The sequence below is a fragment of the Amia ocellicauda genome, chromosome 1 (genome assembly GCF_036373705.1).
Source record: "Amia ocellicauda isolate fAmiCal2 chromosome 1, fAmiCal2.hap1, whole genome shotgun sequence".
NCBI lineage: Eukaryota > Metazoa > Chordata > Actinopteri > Amiiformes > Amiidae > Amia > Amia ocellicauda.
In genome coordinates this window covers 57,928,657-57,948,675 of record NC_089850.1, presented here as the reverse complement: position 1 = coordinate 57,948,675, position 20,019 = coordinate 57,928,657, and the positions used below count along the sequence as shown (strand labels likewise).

The 20,019-nt window shown below is 42.0% G+C and overlaps 1 protein-coding gene across 4 annotated transcripts in view; it reads right to left on the bottom strand.

Annotated features, from left to right (window-relative positions):
• LOC136754632 (alpha-2-macroglobulin) overlaps positions 1 to 20,019 on the bottom strand; it is a 40,224-nt gene that overhangs the window by 3,448 nt on the left and 16,757 nt on the right. For 3 of the 4 annotated variants that reach the window (XM_066710643.1, XM_066710651.1, XM_066710659.1), the window contains 19 exons: positions 15,433 to 15,496; positions 14,792 to 14,937; positions 14,500 to 14,649; positions 13,970 to 14,113; positions 13,152 to 13,248; positions 12,195 to 12,312; positions 11,465 to 11,690; positions 11,165 to 11,291; positions 10,490 to 10,611; positions 9,612 to 9,663; positions 8,692 to 8,775; positions 8,149 to 8,325; positions 7,750 to 7,831; positions 7,019 to 7,175; positions 6,826 to 6,900; positions 2,004 to 2,166; positions 1,308 to 1,459; positions 685 to 900; positions 298 to 422 (listed from right to left, as the gene is read on the bottom strand). In XM_066710643.1, the coding sequence (XP_066566740.1) occupies positions 298 to 422; positions 685 to 900; positions 1,308 to 1,459; positions 2,004 to 2,166; positions 6,826 to 6,900; positions 7,019 to 7,175; positions 7,750 to 7,831; positions 8,149 to 8,325; positions 8,692 to 8,775; positions 9,612 to 9,663; positions 10,490 to 10,611; positions 11,165 to 11,291; positions 11,465 to 11,690; positions 12,195 to 12,312; positions 13,152 to 13,248; positions 13,970 to 14,113; positions 14,500 to 14,649; positions 14,792 to 14,937; positions 15,433 to 15,496 (2,477 nt within the window). Of the gene's footprint in view, positions 1 to 297; positions 423 to 684; positions 901 to 1,307; positions 1,460 to 2,003; positions 2,167 to 6,825; positions 6,901 to 7,018; positions 7,176 to 7,749; positions 7,832 to 8,148; positions 8,326 to 8,691; positions 8,776 to 9,611; positions 9,664 to 10,489; positions 10,612 to 11,164; positions 11,292 to 11,464; positions 11,691 to 12,194; positions 12,313 to 13,151; positions 13,249 to 13,969; positions 14,114 to 14,499; positions 14,650 to 14,791; positions 14,938 to 15,432; positions 15,497 to 20,019 lie in introns of those variants that run through there. The other variant, XM_066710668.1, reaches the window with a different exon arrangement.

The following is a 20,019-nucleotide window of genomic DNA, read 5'->3' as shown; positions in this document are numbered from 1 at the left end:
GTGACTTAACACAGTTTCCTGAATTGGTCAGTTACTTTTCTTCCCAAGAGGGTTAGCAGCTGATGTTTTAAAGAGACCCCCCCGTGTCTTCTGGTTTTTATTCCAGCTCAGCTTCCAAGAATGCCTGTGAACCAATAACTGGATTTTTGTTGTTGTTGCTATATTACTGTGTTCGAATGGTGGTTTCCCAATCCTGTGTGTAATATATACATACAGTGGAAGTAACCTCCTCACTTCTCTCCCAGTGTACAGGACCATTAACAAACACAAGAATGATGTTGAGAGAAATGGACTTACATTAAGCTGGCTAAGAGTCTGAGGTCTCTGTTATCGCTGCTAGTGTTGCATTGCCGATAAGCCTTCAAGGTCAGGTTGAAGTTGACAAAGTCGGCAGGGGGGGGGATGTTGTAGTGGAGAGCGATCTGGAATGCAGATTGGGAGAAGTGAGGGGCGTAGAGATGCAGGAAACAGGATGATTGTTTCAGCATTTTGATGTACAGTATGCCAGGATTAGGTATTGGACTGGGACCATGGTTATGTTAGGTATTGAGATATTTTGTCTACAATTCAGGGGTGGTTTTCTATTTGTTTAGATCAGCGTGTTACAGGTCCCATGTGAACTAGGTAAGGGTTACAATTACATGGGCCTGGGTAAATAACACAGAGGAGAGAATATGCACTGACCTGGATCGAAGCACAGCCTGTGCCCTCTGCCTCCACACTGTACACCCCCAGGAGGTCCTGAAGCTCCTTCTCCTGGTACAGCAGGCTGTTGCTTTGGTCCAAGGTGAAGTGGTGGTGTTCTCCCCCTGTTGACCGCACCGTCACTGTGCTCGAGCTCTCTTTGTTGAATGCCACGGCCCCATAGAGAGACAGGGCCTGCAGGGCTACCACTGTGTCCTGTATACACACACAACAGAGAGGATCACTCCTTTACAGGTATTAACAACAACCTTAAAACAACTTTTTGGCCTGTGATTGGTTGGTAGGGTGTCAGCTGGGTTTGCGGATTGTCGAGAATAGTCCAGGACAGTGTTCATGAGACTCATTGACCTTTTTTGAGTGAAATACCTTTTCCTTCAATTGAAATTTCAACACGCTGATTTACAATGGTGATTACAGGCTGGGTTTGTATTGTTCAACCTGGCAGCTTGTTTATGATTCAACATGAAACCACCTCGCCGAGCTGCTTGACAACGTGTCACAATCTGTCTCTCAATCCATCCCTAACAATCCATTAATAGGTAGAAAATTAAAGACACTGACCAACAAGGGCTACGAGACCACAGACAGCTGAACAGTGGTACCTGTGTGGAAGAGAATCCTCCATAGGGATTCTGCTGTTTGATCAGCCAGCTGACGATCCTAGAGGCGCGGCCCAGGTCAGAGGAGGACAGGGGTTGGTGGCTGAGGAGTGCCAGCAGAGTATAGGAGTTAATCTCTACTGACAGGGAGTCAGCTAAGATGCACAGCAGCATGGAGAGAGAGAGAGAGAATTATGTTGAAGTATGTTGTAGAGGGAATGAGAAAAAGAGAGAGATAGGGAGGACTATAATTGAAAAGAGGGTCAGTAATAGAAAAGAGAAAGTAAGAGAGAAGATGTTGGCATGTTTATTTTTTATATTAGCGACACATTCACAATTCATTAATCTGTTCAGCGTTGGATGTTCTGCACAATGGATATTGGGTGAATGACTTGTTTCTCTTAGGGAAAGGGTAATCCTATAGATGGATTGGCGTCATGTTCACCAGTTTTTATCTCACACTCCAGTGCAGTCGCCAGTGTTTCCACCTGAAGGAGTGCTGGGTCTGCAGCCCTGGTTCTGGAGCTCTGGATCTACAGAGTCCTAAAGGTTTTTATTGTAATCATGGAAATCATGGAATTGACAATTGGCTTATGTAGTCAAGATGCATTTGATCTTGAAACACTAATGGAAGACACCTGAATAGGCAATTGAGTCTTTGCAGGAGCAGTGCTTATGGACAGTGAGCCTGGTCTTTACCCTCAGTGGTGTCCTGCACATCCAGCTTGGCGAGAAGGCTGGCCCTGGTGTCCTCCTCCCCAGCCAGGGTGAAGGTGTAGGCGAGCAGGGCAGCAGCGTAAGTGTTGGTCAGGTTGTGGATTGCAGCCCTCAGGCATGACAGACTGCTGTTTAATACGGGCTCCTGAGAGAAAGAACAAGTACAAAAACTGTTTACCATGCCAAGCAAAGAGTTATGTCAGCTACTAAATGTTTCCAGATCTCACATTGGTAAACCTATTGGCAGTTACAATGTACTGAAGGTGAAAATGAATAACAATGGCAAAATATTAGCAATCTGTTTTCTATAAAATATTTGCACCAAGACAGAGCTACTAGCAGCTGTTGTTCACTTCTAAGGTCTATTATATACTCCTTTTGCAGGTTTATCATATGGAACTCCTTCACATCTTCACGCTTCATGTTTTACTCACTGTATAGTCTACTGTATTTTGCTATGTTTTCACCAATCACTTTCTTCCATGTTAGAACATAAGAAGAACATAAGAAAGTTTACAAAGGAGAGGAGGACATTCAACCCATCGTGCTCATTTGGTGTCCATTAATAACTAAGTGATCCAAGGATCCTATCCAGTCTATTTTTAAATGTTCCCAAATTTTCAGCTTCAACCACATCGCTGGGGAGTTTGTTCCAGATTGTGACAACGCTCTGTGTGTAGAAGTGTCTCCTGTTCTTTGTCTTGAATGCCTTGAAGCCCAATTTCCATTTGTGTCCCCGGGTGCGTGTGTCCCTGCTGATCTGGAAAAGCTCCTCTGGGTTGATGTGGACGATGCCTTTCATGATTTTGAAGACTTGAATCAAGTCCCCAAGTAGTATCCTCTGTTCCAGGTGAAAAGGTTCAGTTCCTCAGTCTCTCTGTAGGGCATTCCCTTCAGACCTGGAATAAGTCTGGTTGCTCTCCTCTGAACTGCCTCTATAGCAGTGATATCTTTAGCCCCATTCACATTGAAATGCCACCAAATTGCCGGCAACGTTTGCCTGCTTTTTTCCTGTTGCCCCCCATTCACACTGGGTCTGAATGCAGGAAAATTGCCAGCAAGGATGCATTCACACAGAAAACAGAGACTGCCGGCAAGAGCATTGTAGCCATGGGACTGAGGCGCTACAGAAGCCCATGGATCCAGAGAGCAGACCCGGACCCACACTCTGGACGTGTCTGTACAAGTGCGATCATCTCCCCGTTTAAAGATATGGCAGTAGCAGTAAAATACTCCAAGATGGATCTTTAGGAGATGTCACACTACTGTGTTATTGTATATTTTTATATAAGCCTAGGCAAAACAATCACCATTCGGCAGCGCAACACTGATTATAATATTCACAAATATAGTACCCTATTGTTGTGTTTAAATTGACAGTTGGATGCGGTCACTATTATGAATTGCTTTCCTGGTCAGATCTGTGCACATTCTACACAACGTGAATGCACCCATGTATTATTTGGTTGTATCAGAAGTAGTCAAATGTGTTAGACTAGTAACTTTATTGCCGTCATTATTATTATTATTTATTTACTGGCCAATGCCCTTATCCAGGGCGACTTACAAATAAGAGCAATACAAAGTGCAAAACTACAGTACAGTTCAAAACATAAAGCAATTTACAATTTAAAATGTATACCCGTGTCCAGGACATACAGTAAACAATACAATGTAGTCATATGTGTTATTGTACACGTTATGCTGCCATTTCTTATATGCATTAATCATGTAAAATGTAAATATCTGGTGTTTTATTAATACAAAAGGATCCAAGCTTTATTATCCAAGATAATTGCAATATGATCGGAGTCCTGAGAAAACACGGAAGTGAATCACGAAAACGAACCCGAGTTACGAACTGAGCAGTTTGTACACAAGGCAAGTGTGAATGGCGAGCACACTGACTGATACATTGTTTGAAAGCAAACGAACCGAACTGATTTAGTTTGAAACAAACCCAGTGTCAGGGGGTAACACGTTTGCCTGTATAGAGATAATATATTTTATATTATTTATTGGTACATAACTTCTGACATGTGTGACAATAGTTAGCATTACATACGCCAAACTGTTGGTTCATCAATAACACTCAGAATTACTGCGACTATATTATTTTCAACCTCCGCCATTTCTAACAACCCGGTCTGTTTCTTGTTACGGTCATAAGTTCTTCTTCAAAGGCGGCTCAACCTTGTCGTGTTGTGGTCGCAACCTATCTGATTGGTTACGGCACTTAGCTGGTGCACTGCGTCGACACGCAAGGACTTGACGCTGAATTTGCTGGGAATCGTTTTCCTGCTCCATTACACAAACACGATGCCGGTAATTAGACTAGGATCCTTGCCGGAAAATTGCAACGATTTGCCGGCAATGACCCATTCACACAGACCTTGCTGGCAACAAAATGCCACCAAATTGCCGTCACATTGTCGGCAATTGTTTCAGTATGAATGGGGTTTGTCTTGAAGTGTGGAACCCAGAACTGTACACAGTATTCCAGATGAGGTCTAACTGGTGTTATTCCAAATGACATTTAGAACAGGCAGGGCTTAATTTGTGCCAGAACAAGCCGGATCTGGATCCGGCACCTCCGAATTTAGATCTGGCACCTGGTTTGGTGGATCTCCAGTGCTTAATTTGTGCCAGATCCTGCCGGATCTCGGGTTTTTAGTGTCTGTGTTCCGGCACCCCCCCGGCAACCCCCCCCCCCGCTCTCAAGTTGTTTTAACGTCGCCAACCCCCCACCCCCGGTTTATCGGGTTTTGATCGTCACCACCCGCTATCACATCCTGCACTGTTCCAGGACCTGCGCCTGCCTCATCAAACCTCCGATCTCATATACACTTTGCGTTCTGGCACCTTCGGATTTACAAATTAAGCACTGAGAACAGGGGATGTGCCAACTGACTGGAAGACAGCAAATGTCATACCAATCCACAAAACTGAGACAGCAAATTACAGACCAATCAGTCTCACCTGCATCACCTGCATCAAATGTTGGAAAAAATTATTAGACAGAAAATAGAGGAGCATCTTAATGAAAACCATATTCTTGGAGATAGTCAACATGGGTTTAGACGAGGCAGATCATGTCTTACTAATTTATTAGAACACGCAACTGCAGCTGTAGATCATGTGAAAGCATATGATATGATATACTTAGATTTCCAAAAAGCTTTTGATAAGGTTCCACACCAAAGACTGATCCTCAAATTGGAAGCTGTAAGCATTCAGGGTAATGTAAGTAGATGGATTATGAACTGGTTGATGTCTAGGAAACAGAGGGTGTCAATTAGAGGAGTCGCTTCTAACTGGAGTGAGGTTGTTAGTGGAGTTCCACAGGGATCAGTACTAGGGCCTGTGCTGTTTCTAAGCTATATTAATGATCTGGACTCTGGGATACATAGCAAACTTGTCACATTTGCAGATGATACTAAAATAGGTGGCTCAGCAGATACAATCTCGGTAGCACAGGCTATTCAAAGGGACTTAGATAACATTCAGTTGTGGGCCAACACCTGGCAGATCAAATTTTATGTGGACAAGTGCAAGGTAATACACGCAGGTAACAAAAATGTCCACTATAATTACACTATGGGAGGAATAGAACTAGATGAAGTAATGCATGAGAAAGACCTAGGAGTCTACGTGGACTCCTCACTTTCTCCATCCAAACAATGTGGGGAAGAAATAAAAAAGGAAAACAAAATGCTAGGGTATATTGTCAAAAGTGTAGAATTGAGCACAAGGGCAGTAATGTTAAGACTGTACAATGCATTAGTTAGACCTCATCTAAATACTGTGGGCAGTTCTGGGCTCCACACTTCAAGAAAGATATCGCTGCTCTAGAGGCAGTTCAGAGGAGAGCAACCAGACTTATTCCAGGTCTGAAGGGAAAGTCCTACTGAGAGACTGAGGAACTGAACCTTTTCACCCTGGAACAGAGGAGACTATGTGGGGACTTCGACCACATCAAAACAGAGGAGCTTTTCCAGATCAGCAGGGACACACGCACCTGGGGACACAAATGGAAATTGGGTTACAAGGCATTCAAAACGGAAAACAGGCGTCACAATCTGAACAAACTCCCCAGCAATGTGGTAGATGCCGAAAATTTGGGAACATTTAAAAATAGACTGGATAGGATCCAAACGAGCACGATGGGTCAAATGGCCTCCTCATTTTGTAAACTTTCTTATGTTCTTATGTAGTGCATTGTACAGTCTGAACATCACTGCCCTTGTTCTCAATTCTACACTTTTGACAATATACCCTAACATCCTGTTTGCCTTTTTTATTTCTTCCCCACATTGTTTGGATGGAGAAAGTGAGGAGTCCACATAAACTCCTAGGTCTTTCTCATGCGTTACTTCATCTAGTTCAATTTCTCCAATAATGTAATTATAGTGTATATTTTTGTTACCTGCATGTATTAGCTTACACTTGTCCACATTGAATTTCATCTGCTAGGTGTCGGACCACAACTGAATATTATCTAAGTCCCTTTGAATAGCCTGTGCTATTTGCTGAGCCACCTATTTTAGTATCATCTGCAAATTCAACACCCTCTGTTTCCTATATATCAACAAGTTCATAACCCATCTACTTACATTACCCTGAATGCCTACAGCTTCCAATTTGATGTTATATCTGGATCCCAGCTAAATGGGTAAATGTCCTCAAGAACCCCAGAGAGAATCTGGGGTTTCTGTTCTGGGTCTGTAAGTGGCAAACGAGGGCCTGTGGGTGAAAAGAGAGAGATGGAGAGAGAGAATGGATGAAATAATGGAAGAACACTCACCGTCACAGAGGTGTTCAGTTCCAACATGGCGGCAGCGATGTAGGCAGTCAGGGTCACCTCGTCACTCACTCCACCCTGGAACACACAATCCACACTTATAAAAACACACTCTCTCTTCTACTCTTGTTCCATTCCTTCTGAACAGTCCCCCCACACTATTTCTAGTGCCTCTAAATGCCCCTCTTTCTCTGACCTTCATTCTGTTGTTAAAAAGCTGCCCCACGCTTTGGAAACAGCCAGTATTTTCCTGTCGCACTTCCAGCCAGGCCTTGGCACTCTGGATGTTGCTGGAATCGATGTAGATGTAGGACTGGGCGCCACCGAATGACTTCATCACAAATGTGGTCAACCTGAAGAACAGAGGGCAGGCTGGGTTAAAGTCCACACAATCCACAGAAGAGCAGTAAAACATTCATGTAAGCTTTTATTCAGGATGTGAAGAGGATACATTGCATGTTACAACAAAGTTTTGATCATCACAATTTGATGCCACCCGTAATTTTCAAATCTGAATCTGGCTACAGGGTGATGTGTTCCCAATAGGAGGAATCAAGAAGCTTGAAGTTGCAGTTACAGAAGTTGCCTTCTAGTAGAATAGTTTCTAATGCTATGTTTTCAAATGTTCAAGTCTTTAATTTGGAAAATTAGAGGCAATGTAAAATAATAAATTAATTGTGTATATAAGGTATATTTTAATTCAGAGATCATAACAACACTGCACAGATAGTGAACCAATATAGATTATATATTAAAAAAAAAGTATCACAATTCAAAGTTGACTACCCTTCTGCCTAATTATCTAACTAGTTCTTGATATCCTACCCCTGCTAAATTCCTCCTATGCTGTGAGATTGTATTTCTACTGCAGCAGCTCAAGGGCACGGTGGTACACCGACACAGCTGAAAGACAGCAACAGAACTCACCATGTATTTCCCGAGCTGTCTGAATTGCCGAAGGCGCTATAAGATCCATCATCATGCTTGTAGTTGAGCTCCCGCTGGTAACCTTTTCCAGGTGGTTTGAGAGAGACACAAGTTATTCAAAGTTTTAGTTCACAGATACATTTCTAGACATTTTTCTGCTGGGAATCCAGATCTCATCCAGGGTTAGGTTAATGGATGCCCTTGAACTTCAATAGCCCAGACAAGGGTTTGCTATCACAATGTCTGGATTCAGACCAGGCCAAACCAGTACAGCCCATGACTTGACACAACATTGTGGTTGTGAGTTTACTTCACTATCACAGTGGTTCACATATTAACATGGTTTATAATGCATTAAATCTGGATTGTTGGTGTGAAGGCAGTGCAGCCCAGATTCACCGCTCGTCAGGTACTCAGAGGCCTTGCTTCTGATCGCTTGGGTCAGCTGTCCTGTGCTCTCCAGGTACTTAAGGATGTAGATGTTGGGGGCAAACCGCACCATGTTCTGCTCCCCACAACCGTAGGGCATCACGAGGAGGCTGTCCAGGTTCTGCAAAGCCCGGCCCAACAGGTCTCCTGCACACAGTACATGGGAGGGACTTGAAACAGGATCTTCATTACTCTTGTGTATTTATTCCTTTTACAGGAACAGTTGAATTTACAATCTCTCTTGACTTTGTTCATTCAAGAGTATTTTCTTTGATGTTTACATAGTGATTAAAATGGGACCTCTGCTTTGTGCCAGGTCAGAATTGTTTTTATGTATGGATGTATTTCTTTAAAGGATTTATTTTAATTTTTTATTAATGTATTGCAGTGAATGAATTTACAATTAAAAAGCCAATTTAACCAAATGATTTGATAAATACCAGAGTGCTTCTCACAAGACATTCATGTAGAGCCAGAGAGTGAGTGTAGCTGTACGGTGCTTGCGGATTATACCCAAAACGGAGATGGAGGCTCGGGCAGATCCCTCCACAATGACTTCTGGGAGCTGCAACTGGACCTCCTCCTTCTCCACGGTCCCTAGAAGCACAAGGAATAGATCAGCAAACTACAGTCCTGCATTGGGGTGCATGTGACAGGGGATTGGGTGTTTATTTTCCTTAACACTACTGATCACAACTGGCCATCAAGTCTTAACGTTTAGACGTTTCTGCATCCTACAGGGAAATTGTTAAATTCAAAGTGGAACAACAGCCAACGAGAGCTAAATGCCAGTGACGATGGCATCGGTGGGCAGAGGTGGTCGAGAGATTTATGTCATTTGAGTGCCGATCTTAGAATGGTGAAATACAGTGAGTGTCTGAAAGGACATGAATGGCAAGAGAATAACAACTGTGGTAATTAATCGCTTTTAATTGGTTAATTAAGAGCGTTAGTCGGCTTGAAGTACAGTTCCATTGCCATCCCAGCAAAAAAAGAGGAAAGGAATCTCTTCATAGCGATTCCTCATAACCTCTCTCTTTTCTTTATTTCTTGATATTTCAGATTTTTGTTGTAGGCCTATATGTTCTAAACAACATTTTTTAGTCCATTGAGCCTGTCTGCAATACGTCCCTTCTAATGTCTTGTCAGTTAGAGAGATTTTGATTAATTTATGTCACTCCTGCCCTCTCAAGCTATTACATGAGGACAGAAGTAACAGAATAGTCAATTTGAGCTTCTATCACTTGTTCATTCTCATGTATTTGGTTCTGGTATGCTTGATCAATGACTCCTGTATCCATTTCCTTAAGTTTTTTTTTTTTTTTAAATAACTTTTCCAGTGACTCTTCATTAGGTCAACACTTGCATAATGAAGGAGAAGGTCAGACAGAGGGACCAAGAGGAAGCCAAAGCAAGCAGATACGGAGACTGACCTTTTGGGCACAACAGCCAGTTGTAACTGATGGTCTTTTGCATCCCTTCAGGCTGCAGATGAGAGAAGAGACTCAATTATAACTGTGCAGTTTTACAGCAAGAGCAGTTGTATTTGGATGTTATTTGAAAACCAAATGAATGAGTTCATGGGTTCCTGCTTCTCAATACGATGACTAATTATGCAGTTTATAAGTGCAGGTAATAATAGCTTGTGCATTAAAGGCCTCATTTTGACAAATGGTAGACATTAAATACTTTTAAATGATTTCAGGACTGAACAGGACATGATGGTTTTGTACCGGTTTGTATCCAGGTGTGAGCTATAGCAATTGAACATCACTGCAAGGAGTTTATCATTATGTATTTTTTTCCTATTGATTAATGCTGAACAAGCATATCAAGACCAGCTAGAATCTTTACAAGATGATAATTGTAACATTTCCACCAGAATATAAAGCCCTGTAACACACAATGTTGTCTTCTAATGCACAGAAATCATATAAAACTGATGGAATTCAAAATGAATTAAATTGCAGTAATATTGAGTGTTCAGGCACAAAAACTATTAGAAACTTAGAAGCACAGAATAGAAGGCAGAACATCACAGTTGTTGTATTGGCTATTTCCTAATTTATGAAAGTCATGGATCTTTCATTTGTTTGGGTTATGATCAGCTAAATGACACCATCATGGTGTTTGGAGTGTGAATGATCAACTTTACACTTGAGCTTAGCTCTCACTGAGAATTTGCAGTGATAACAAATATCTTATAGGAGATATGTCATTTCAGGCATAAAACTATATACATACATCTCCATAACTACAAAGACCAATTCCAAAGTAGTAGACAGGATCCAAGCAAACTGCAGTTCCTCACCTCTACCAGCAGAGGGCGAATGACGGTGTCAATGTGGCCTTGTTCAGGCACAGTCACCAGCTCATTTTCACAGATGGTCTCGGTGTGTATCGCTTCTGCACTCACTGATATGTTCACCGATCCTAGAGAGAGAGTGAGAGCAACAGAGCTTCACTGCCTTGGTAACTTGATAGGGACACTTCAGCAGGAACCCATCAATGAATGAGGCTGGAGCACACGCAGAAATAATTAAACGACTGAATAACTCCTCTAGCAAAATCAGAGAGACAGTTGACTATTATCCTTTCATCACACAGATGTGGACGTTTTGCTTTATATAATGTTTTTAGAGGGGAAAAACAGACTCACCATTTTCCAGAGCAGAGGGCATACTGAGATGAGACTCAGTAGGTACCTTAGTTTGAGATATGCTGGGTTGCACAACTTTGCTGTGACTGAACATGAACAATGTTCAACAAGTGGGCAACCCTGATCCCTGCCAGTGTGCTGAGACACCCCCTAAACATTATATTAAACAGCATAAATATGAATAAGCGTGTTGCTGCGTGGGATCATAGCCAGCGTTAGCAGCAATTAACACATGGTTCTCTGTATTCTGATGTCTAGTCTTGGTTTACTGATGTTGTAGTCTGTTGTGAACAGTCCCAGACAACCTAGTTGGGAGAGGTAACTCACCAAGGGCTGAAGGCACCAGAGTCCAATGGAAGGTCTTTGCTTCGTTGGCACACAGACAGGAAGTGTACTCATACCCTTTGCAGGGCTCCAGAGTGTAGTCTGAGGACTTGGCCGGAGTCACATTCACCTATTGGCAAAGGAGAGCACTTTATCCAAACTTACACTTGCACAGACGCATCATTGCATCATTGTAACTGTGCTGTAGCCCACTGACACCAGCTGGCAAAGAGAACGGGATTCTAAAAGATCCTTGCTCTTGTGCAACATTTGTTCAAGGAAATGGGACAGGATAACTCTTACCATGATGCACTTGGAGAGGTAGTTGAAGACGGTGGCCCTCAGTTCAAACTGCTCCCCCCTGATGACAGAGTAGGGCAGGGTGAGCTCCACGAAGAAGGGCTGGAAAGCAGTGAGCAAGGCGGGTGGGGCCAGGCCCAGTCCTGTGGGGGCCAGGCAGAAGGCACTGGCCTCCCATGTGGTGATAGCGTCAGGGACAGTGACAGGAAGCTCTACTGACCCAGAAGCCCTGCACAGAAGACATAAGAACAATATAGGCAACCCAAACAGAACTGAGATACAGTAGTCAAAGTTGGCCTATAGGTTTGCAGTTCTCATCCAAGTAATGCTGCTGTCTGACTGTGGATTGGACTAGACTGAGGGCGGGACATAGTTAGCTGAGTGTCAGTATGGTTGGGCATGTTGGGTAAACCTTTGGCATCCTTTGCTCACTCCTTTACCCTGACCTTTAATTCTGTTAACCCTTATTAATCAGTTAATGGTGTCAGACAAAAAAAGAAAGAATGTTGTTTTTTAAATCCTTCATTTACGGAAATGGTTTGAGTTTAATAAGCATGGGAATCCACAACATCTAAGAAATAGAAGTCTGCAGGAGTCTTGTTCTAGGCCAGCATCATGCTTGAAAGCCTTGAAGAGGGCTATTGGCCAGCAATAAAACTATAACAAGCCCGCTTTCCAGAGCGGGTAACAGTGTGCTCATAGAAAGACATCCATCCATCTGAATGGCACTTACCCTACTGGGACCAAATCCCAGATCCATGTCTCAGGGAAGAATGTTCGAATTGTCTCCTTCGGTCTTCTGCCAGAGCTTCCTATCATCGGCATTGGCACTGCATATTCTACTCTGTTGACTTTGCATAGTATTGTTGACAACTGAATTAGTCTCAGATTCAAACTCAACTGTTCAGCTTTTAAAGCTGCAGAGCATCCCCTAAAAATGTATTGATTATAAAAGGAAGCCATCTTTTACTGATTTATGCCCATTTTTCAATTAGTTTTTTTATACTTCCAATTTGAGTTCAGCATAATATTGTAGCGATCTGAGACTGGGCGGTGGTGGGGGTGCATGTTCATGTGTGTGTTTGGGGTTCTATGTGTTGGGGGATGGGTGGTTCACAGTGTGCGTGCATGCTTGGTGAGTCACATGGGATGTGCACGTGTGTGGTGCGTGATAGTGTAGCGGGGTAGTTCTGGGGTTAGGGGTTGGCTCCGCGCGAGAACACGGGAGGTACCGTGTGTGGTGTGTGGAGAGTGTCAGTGTGCAGAGCGTGAGAAGGTAGCATGTAAAGAGGGTCGCTCCAGCCTGAAGACTGCCTGTGTGCAATTAAGTTCATGTTTGTGGTTAACCCTGCGTCCTCTCCATCATCCCTGCCGTTGGTGGTGGACTCCCACAATGATATGGCAAACAAAAAGTCTGTATCATTACAATATCAACCAGTACTAGCTAGTGCATCTTGTAGCACAAACAGGCACAGAAAAAACTACAATTTAACTGAAAAGCACCATTTGCATACGTTATATTGAAATTTATTTTCAAGAATTATTTTAAAAGGTAACAAAATGAAAATATGCAACACTAACTTAAACAGTGGTACAAGGGCTGCAATATAGCACAAATTACTACCTGAGCAGTTTGCCTATATGATATATTTACTATGGGGTGAGAAAAATATCAGTCAAATAATCTTACGATATATATCAGACCCTTGATAGTATTCTCTTCCCCTGAAATGAAGGCACTCTGGCTCCCGCACCCATGAATTGGACACAATCTTGAGGCCCTGTTCCTGTAGATGACAGTATGTGAGAAATGTGTTCCTCTTCCATAATGCCATCAAGATGAGCTTCTATATTTAAGATTTACAAGCCTTTTCAACAATGTACTGAGGACAAGATCTGCCAATTGGTTCCAGAGCTCCTGACCCTGTGACATCACTCCCTGTGGCACACTGTGACATCATAAATTAGTGACCTACTTTAACAGGGCTAATGCAATGGAAGTAGACACCAATAAACAAATTAACACCTACATTTTAGATTTTCAAAAAGTTCAAATACCCACATTTTTTAAACGCTTTCCTAATATTATAAACATCTACATAAAGACTGTTTGATTGTTTCTGTTCAAATGTTTTGAATGTCAAGTCTTATTTACAGGAAGATCCTATAGAAATGAAATCATTTTTGGGAATATGTTGCAACAAACATTGATTTTTAAGAAAACACCCAACTTTTAGGTTTTCAAAAAGTTCAAATACCAAATCTCTAAATGTTTACTTTAACTACCATGACTCCTACCCTGTCCTCCTAATATTATAAAGGTCCCTGAGATTAAACAAAACATCATAATCTCCTGACAAAATACATCTGCATTTAAAGACTGTTTTGAATGTTTCTGTTAAAATGTTTTGAATGTTGATGTCAAGTCTGAACATCTTATTTACAGGAAGATCCTATAGCAATAAGGTCATTTTTCGGAATATGATAAAAAAAACAAGGATTTTCTACCTTAAAAATTGTATAAGCATCCTTTGGTTGATTCTCTCGATTACTGAAATATGACCTTCTTTGTCTCACTAGCACACAGCTGCGGGGGTCTTCTAAGGAATAGGGGAATTCTTCACCCTTCTGGACAGGCAGCAGTTTGTAGATCTAGGTATTGAGGTAGAGACACAGTTAACAGTGTCCAGTGAGATGTGTGTGAAACATACATTAAAAGTGAAAATCAGTCTTTTTGAGGTAGGCAGCACAACACACTTAGCACGACACTTTGTGAGGTCATAACCTCCAGAATGTATATTCTAAAAATACAACTTTTTATGTCAGTGACTCAATAACACAACAAACTACAATGGTTGGAACAGATACTCTGCATTATTATTGTGTACTTGTTTGTTTTGCTTATTTATTTCTTGAAATTGAGCTATTCAGCTTCCTGGGTCAGAGCAGAAAATGGAGTGATGTCATTTTCATCTCTGGTGATCTGTAGCCCATGAACAGAGGAGCTTATTTAACAAATGGTGGTGACTGTGTTGTACCAAGTCAATGGTCAGCTCATTCTTCCTGTCCAGCAGCAGCACACTCTGATCGATGGCCTTGAGGGAGCACAGAGAGCCGGGCTGAGAGCTGAGAGTCACGGCACTCTGACCTCCAGGGAGCACCTCGGGGGACGAGAACTTGAGGGACACCTGAGAGAGTGACCGAGAGTGAGAGTGAGAATGACTGATGTCCCAACATAGAGCTGGCAGGGACACTGGGACAGATCCACACACACCGTACAGGCAGTGTGAAACACTCACACACACTGGGGTCACTAAGAGCAGAGCTTACCTCACTGGGCAAACACTTCTCCACTTGGAAGTTGAAGCTGTCTGCTATGACTTTCTCTCCTGGCAGCACAGTATAGACCAGCATCTGGGCAATGGGAGCCAGTGTGTAATCCACAGGCAGCCTGAAGGGAACCCTGCCTAATTTCACTGCAATGGCAAGATGCACCAAGTCAGGTAGGATCTGATTTGAACACTGCAAAGTGTTACTGAGCTCCCTTGACCAACCAGCTGTAATCTTTACCCATCTGCTGTGCTGCTCTATGTTACTCTGAAATACTACAACCAATGTGAATTAATATTTTTGATACTGTTTTTCACATAATAAATCATAATCCAGTTCATAAATCAACTGGGGAATGTAGACTTGAACTGAACCACATAGTATAGTTTTGCATATTAACCTCAGTCAGCTCAGTCACCTCCAGAATGTATCAGACAAGAGGTGCTCTTACTACTACACTCTACTACAATAATGTACAGTATTGATATACAACATGGTGAACGTTAGGATAGAAATTGTGTTTGTCACTCTACCTAGACAATTCTTTTAGTTATCACTGAAAAACTGACACAGAGAGAGACAGGCTCTGAAACTAAACTGAAACTCTGAGTTTCAAGTATGGAGTTTATCATTAAACTCACATGAATGTTCAGGAAGATCCACCTTCATGTGCTCATACAAGGAAATGGCCCCTTTGGCTAGAATCTGGAAGAAAGATAGAGGGGAATCTGTTTCAGCAATTAATATAGTATAAGACCTGCTAAACTAAGTGCTAGTAAATTATCAGTTTCTAACCATATACTGAACTAGGATGCCATACAAGACTGGAAAAACAAGACTGGAAATTTGAACACATTTATGAGAAATGCCTTCCAGTGTGTGGGAGAGCATTGCTATAGAGATGCCTGCTGGTACAATCAATTTGTGCCCCTGTAGAAACATGTTGATAGTGATATCTCTCACTGCAGCGATGTAGTGCTATAGCTATCAGTGTATTGCCTGTAGCTTAAGAACATAAGAACATAAAGTTTACAAAGGAGAGGAGGCCATTCCACCCATCGTGCTCATTTGGTGTCCATTAATAACTGAGTGATCCAAGGATCCTATCCAGTCTGATTTTAAATGTTCCCAAACTTTCAGCTTCAACCACATCACTGGGGAGTTTGTTCAGATTGTGATGACTCTCTGTGTGAAGAAGTGTCTCCTGTTTTCTGTCTCGAATGCCTTGAAGCCCAATTTCCATTTGTGTCCCCGGGTGCGTGTGTCCCTGCTGATCTGGAAAAGCTCCTCTGGTTTGATGTGCTCGATGCCTTTCATGATTTTGAAGACTTGAAATAAGTCCCCACGTAGCCTCCTCTGTTTCAGGGTGAAAAGGTTCAGTTCCTCAGTCTCTCAGTAGGACATTCCCTTCAGACCTGGAATAAGTCTGGTTGCTCTCCTCTGAACTGCCTCTAGAGCAGCGATATCTTTCTTGAAGTGTGGAGCCCAGAACTTTACACAGTATCCAGATGAGCTGTAACTAGTGCATTGTACAGTCTGAACATTAATGCCCTTGTTCTCAATTCTACACTTTTGACAATATACCCTAACATCCTGTTTGCCTTTTTTATTGCTTCCCCACATTGCTTGGATGGAGAAAATGAGGAGTCCATGTAGACTCCTAGGTCTTTCTCATGCGTTACTTCATCTATTTCTATTCCTCCCACAGTGTAATTATAGTGGACATATTTGTTACCTGCATGTAATACCTTGCACTTGTCCACATTGAATTTCATCTGCCAGGTGTTGGCCCAAAACTGAATATTATCTAAATCACTTTGAATAACCTGTGCTGCCGAGATGGTATCTGCTGAGCCACCTATTTTAGTATAATCTGCAAATTTGACAAGTTTGCTAACTATCCCAGAGTCCAGATCATGAATATAGATTAGAAAAAGCAAAGTCCCTAATACTGATCCCTGTGGAACTCCACTAACAACCTCACTCCAGTTAGAAGCGACTCCTCTAATTGACACCCTCTGTTTCCTATACATCAACCAGTTCATAATCCATCTACTTACATTACCCTGAATGCCTACAGCTTCCAATTTGAGGATCAGTCTTTGGTGTGGAACCTTATCAAAATCTTTTTGAAAATCTAAGTATATCATATCATATGCTTTCACATGATCTACAGCTGCAGTTGCATGTTCAAAAAAATTCCAATAAATTACTAAGACATGATCTGCCTCTTCTAAACCCATGTTGACTATCTCCAAGAATATGGTTTTCATGAAGATGCTCCTCTATTTTCTGTCTAATAATTTGTTCCAACATTTTACAGGTGATGCAAGTGAGACTGATTGGTCTGTAATTTCCTGCCTCAGTTTTGTCCCCTTTCTTGTGGATTGGTATGACATTTGCTGTCTTCCAGTCAGTTGGCTCATCCCCTGTTCTAAGTGTCATTTGGAATAATTGAATTAGCGGCCTAAAAATAATTTCCCTCATTTCTTTAAGTACCGTTGGAAAGATCCCATCTGGCCCAGGTGATTTGTTTGTTTTAATTCTAGTCCCTTTAGTACCTCCTCCTTATTTATCCTGATCTCTCTTGGTGTTTGACTGGACTGATTGTTAACCTGTGGCATGTCATCTGTTCTTTATTTTGTAAAAACCTCTGTGAAATACTCATTTAGAATATTTGCCACATCTTGTTTACTTTTCCAGGATACTTAAATTTTTGTCCTGTAGCTGTTTCACTTCCTCCTTTATTGACATCTTGCTGTTCTAGTATTGAAAGAAGCTCTTTGCATTAGTTTTAGCTCCAAGAGCTGTTTCTTTCTATTTCCCTCTTTCCATTTCTTTAGATCTCTTTGCAGCTCAACATATTCTTTGTATTTTGTTTAATCTCCATCCCTTTAGTATGAGCTATACAACATTTTCTTTCTCTTGATATTTTCTTGCATACTTCTTTTAAACCATTTTTGCCAATGTTTTTTGGTCCTCAATTTGCTACGTTTTGGTACAAATTTCTCCTGAGTCTCAAGTAGTATATTCTTAAAATATAACCATCCATTTTCAACTCAATCTGTATCCAGTGTACTCCAGTCTAACTCTTCTAAGTGCCGCCTCATACCTTCAAGGTTTGCTTTTCTGAAACTGTAGACCATTGTTTTGGACTTGGTCCTTGTTTTTTGAAAGAATGCCTCAAAGCTAACCATATTGTGATCACAGTTTACCATTGGTTCTCTAACTAGTGTCTCTCTGACTCTATCTTGGTCATTTGAAAATATCAAGTCAATGCATACACTCTCCCTGGTTGGTTCCCTGACAAATTGAGTTAGAAAGCAGTCATTTATCATCTCAACCAATTCTATTTCTGCTTCTATAGTCCCGACTGGGCTTTCCTTGTCTATGTTTGGGAAATTTAAATCCCCCATTATACCAGCTTTGTACTGAATATCTGAGTTGTGTGGTCTGTAACACACTCCTACCACTAATCCTCCGGATCTCTTGTTTAAAAGTTTGGCCCACAAAGATTCTGTTTCGTTACTGGGATCTAATTTGAGTTCTTCAATCTAATTTTTGACACATAATGCTACCCCACCACCTCTTTGATTTTGCCTGTCTCTCCTAAACTGTGTGTATCCTTTCAACTTGCATTCATCCCCATCATTTTCTGTAAGCCATGTTTCTGTCACTCCTACAACATCATAGTCACCCGCCAGCACTGTGGGTTCTAGGTCTAACGTCTTCTTCCTTATACTCCTGGCATTGAGGTACAAACATTTCAGGACTTTCCTACTAGCAGTTTCCCTTTGTTTTCTTTCCTTAGTGGAACATCTCCCATTGTCAGAGTTCTCTGCCCCCCTGGTCCCTAGTTTAAAAGATTCTCAATTACTCTGCACATAAGCTCTCCCAATGCATTAGCCCCCTTCTGTTTAGATGTAGACTGTCCGGTTTGTACAGGTTCCATCTATCCCAGAAGAAAGACCAATGCTCCATAAACCTAAAACCCTCTTCCCTACTCCAAGATTTCAACCACATGTTAAATTTTCTAATCTCAGCCTGTCTACCTGGTCTGGCACGTGGTACCAGAAGTATTTCAGAGAAAACTACTGTGGAGGTTCTGCTCATTAGTTTAATTCCTATCTCTTTAAATTTGTCTTGCAGAACCTCTGCCCTTCCTCTTCCCATGTCATTCGTTCCAATGTGGTCCATGGCCAGTGGATTCCCCCTGGCTTTGGCCAGTAGTCCGTCTACTAGTTTAGGGAGATCTGCAACCTGAGGCAAGATACCATGCGGGTCTCCTTATCACTAGAACACACTGTGTGATCTACACCTCTAAGAATTGAGTCTCCTACTATAACTACCTCTCTCTTCTGGGGGGGAGTGGGCACCATGGTGCTTTGGTGCTGAACTGCCCTCCCGTCACCCTCTGAGCTGTCAGTCTAATTTGATGTCCAGCAGTTGGAACCTGTTGTGCATTTCAAGCTCTTGGGGTGTCTCTAGGGGTTGTGCATGCCCATTTCTGTGGTTATGACCTACTGTAACCCAGCAGTTCTGTACACTGTCCTGCTCTAAGGTCTCAACTCTCCTAGGTTTTGGCGTGCACACCATCTCTCTCATGGGCTGATTGACTAATTCCTCTATATCACTAATAGAGCGCAGATCAACAAGCTGAGCCTCAAGATCACGGACCTTGATCTCTAGGATTTCAACATGACGACAACGCTCACAAATTAAATCTTCTTGGATTTCATCCAGGAAGGCAATCATTCTGCAAACCTGACACTGTAGTGGCCACATGCTTCTAAATGTTAGTTTTTTTAGTTTTGTTTTGTTTTTTGGCTCTTGGTTCCTGTTCCCTAATCAACTGCTTAACTTTTTGTCACCGAGAAACAGCGCAGCTCTTTCTCAACAGCGCTTTAAGTAGCTTTTGTGTACCTGCCACCAATTCACACCTAACTGGCTCCACCTGGCTCCTCCTGGAACAGAATTCCTGCTAGTCCTCAACTAAATCTCCTTTCTACAACTTATTTACTTTCACCAACTCTGTAGCTTCTGCTTCTTTAGTGTAATACATTCAGAACGGTTTTCCAGAATCATAATAAACATACTGTATTATTATAATAATGCAGTCCCCCACCCCAGTTATATCTGTCCACGTTGTGTTTGATTAGGTTTACACAGTGGGTCCCATGCTTAAATTATATCATAACATTGGAAAACCGAGCACAGCCTTGTCATGT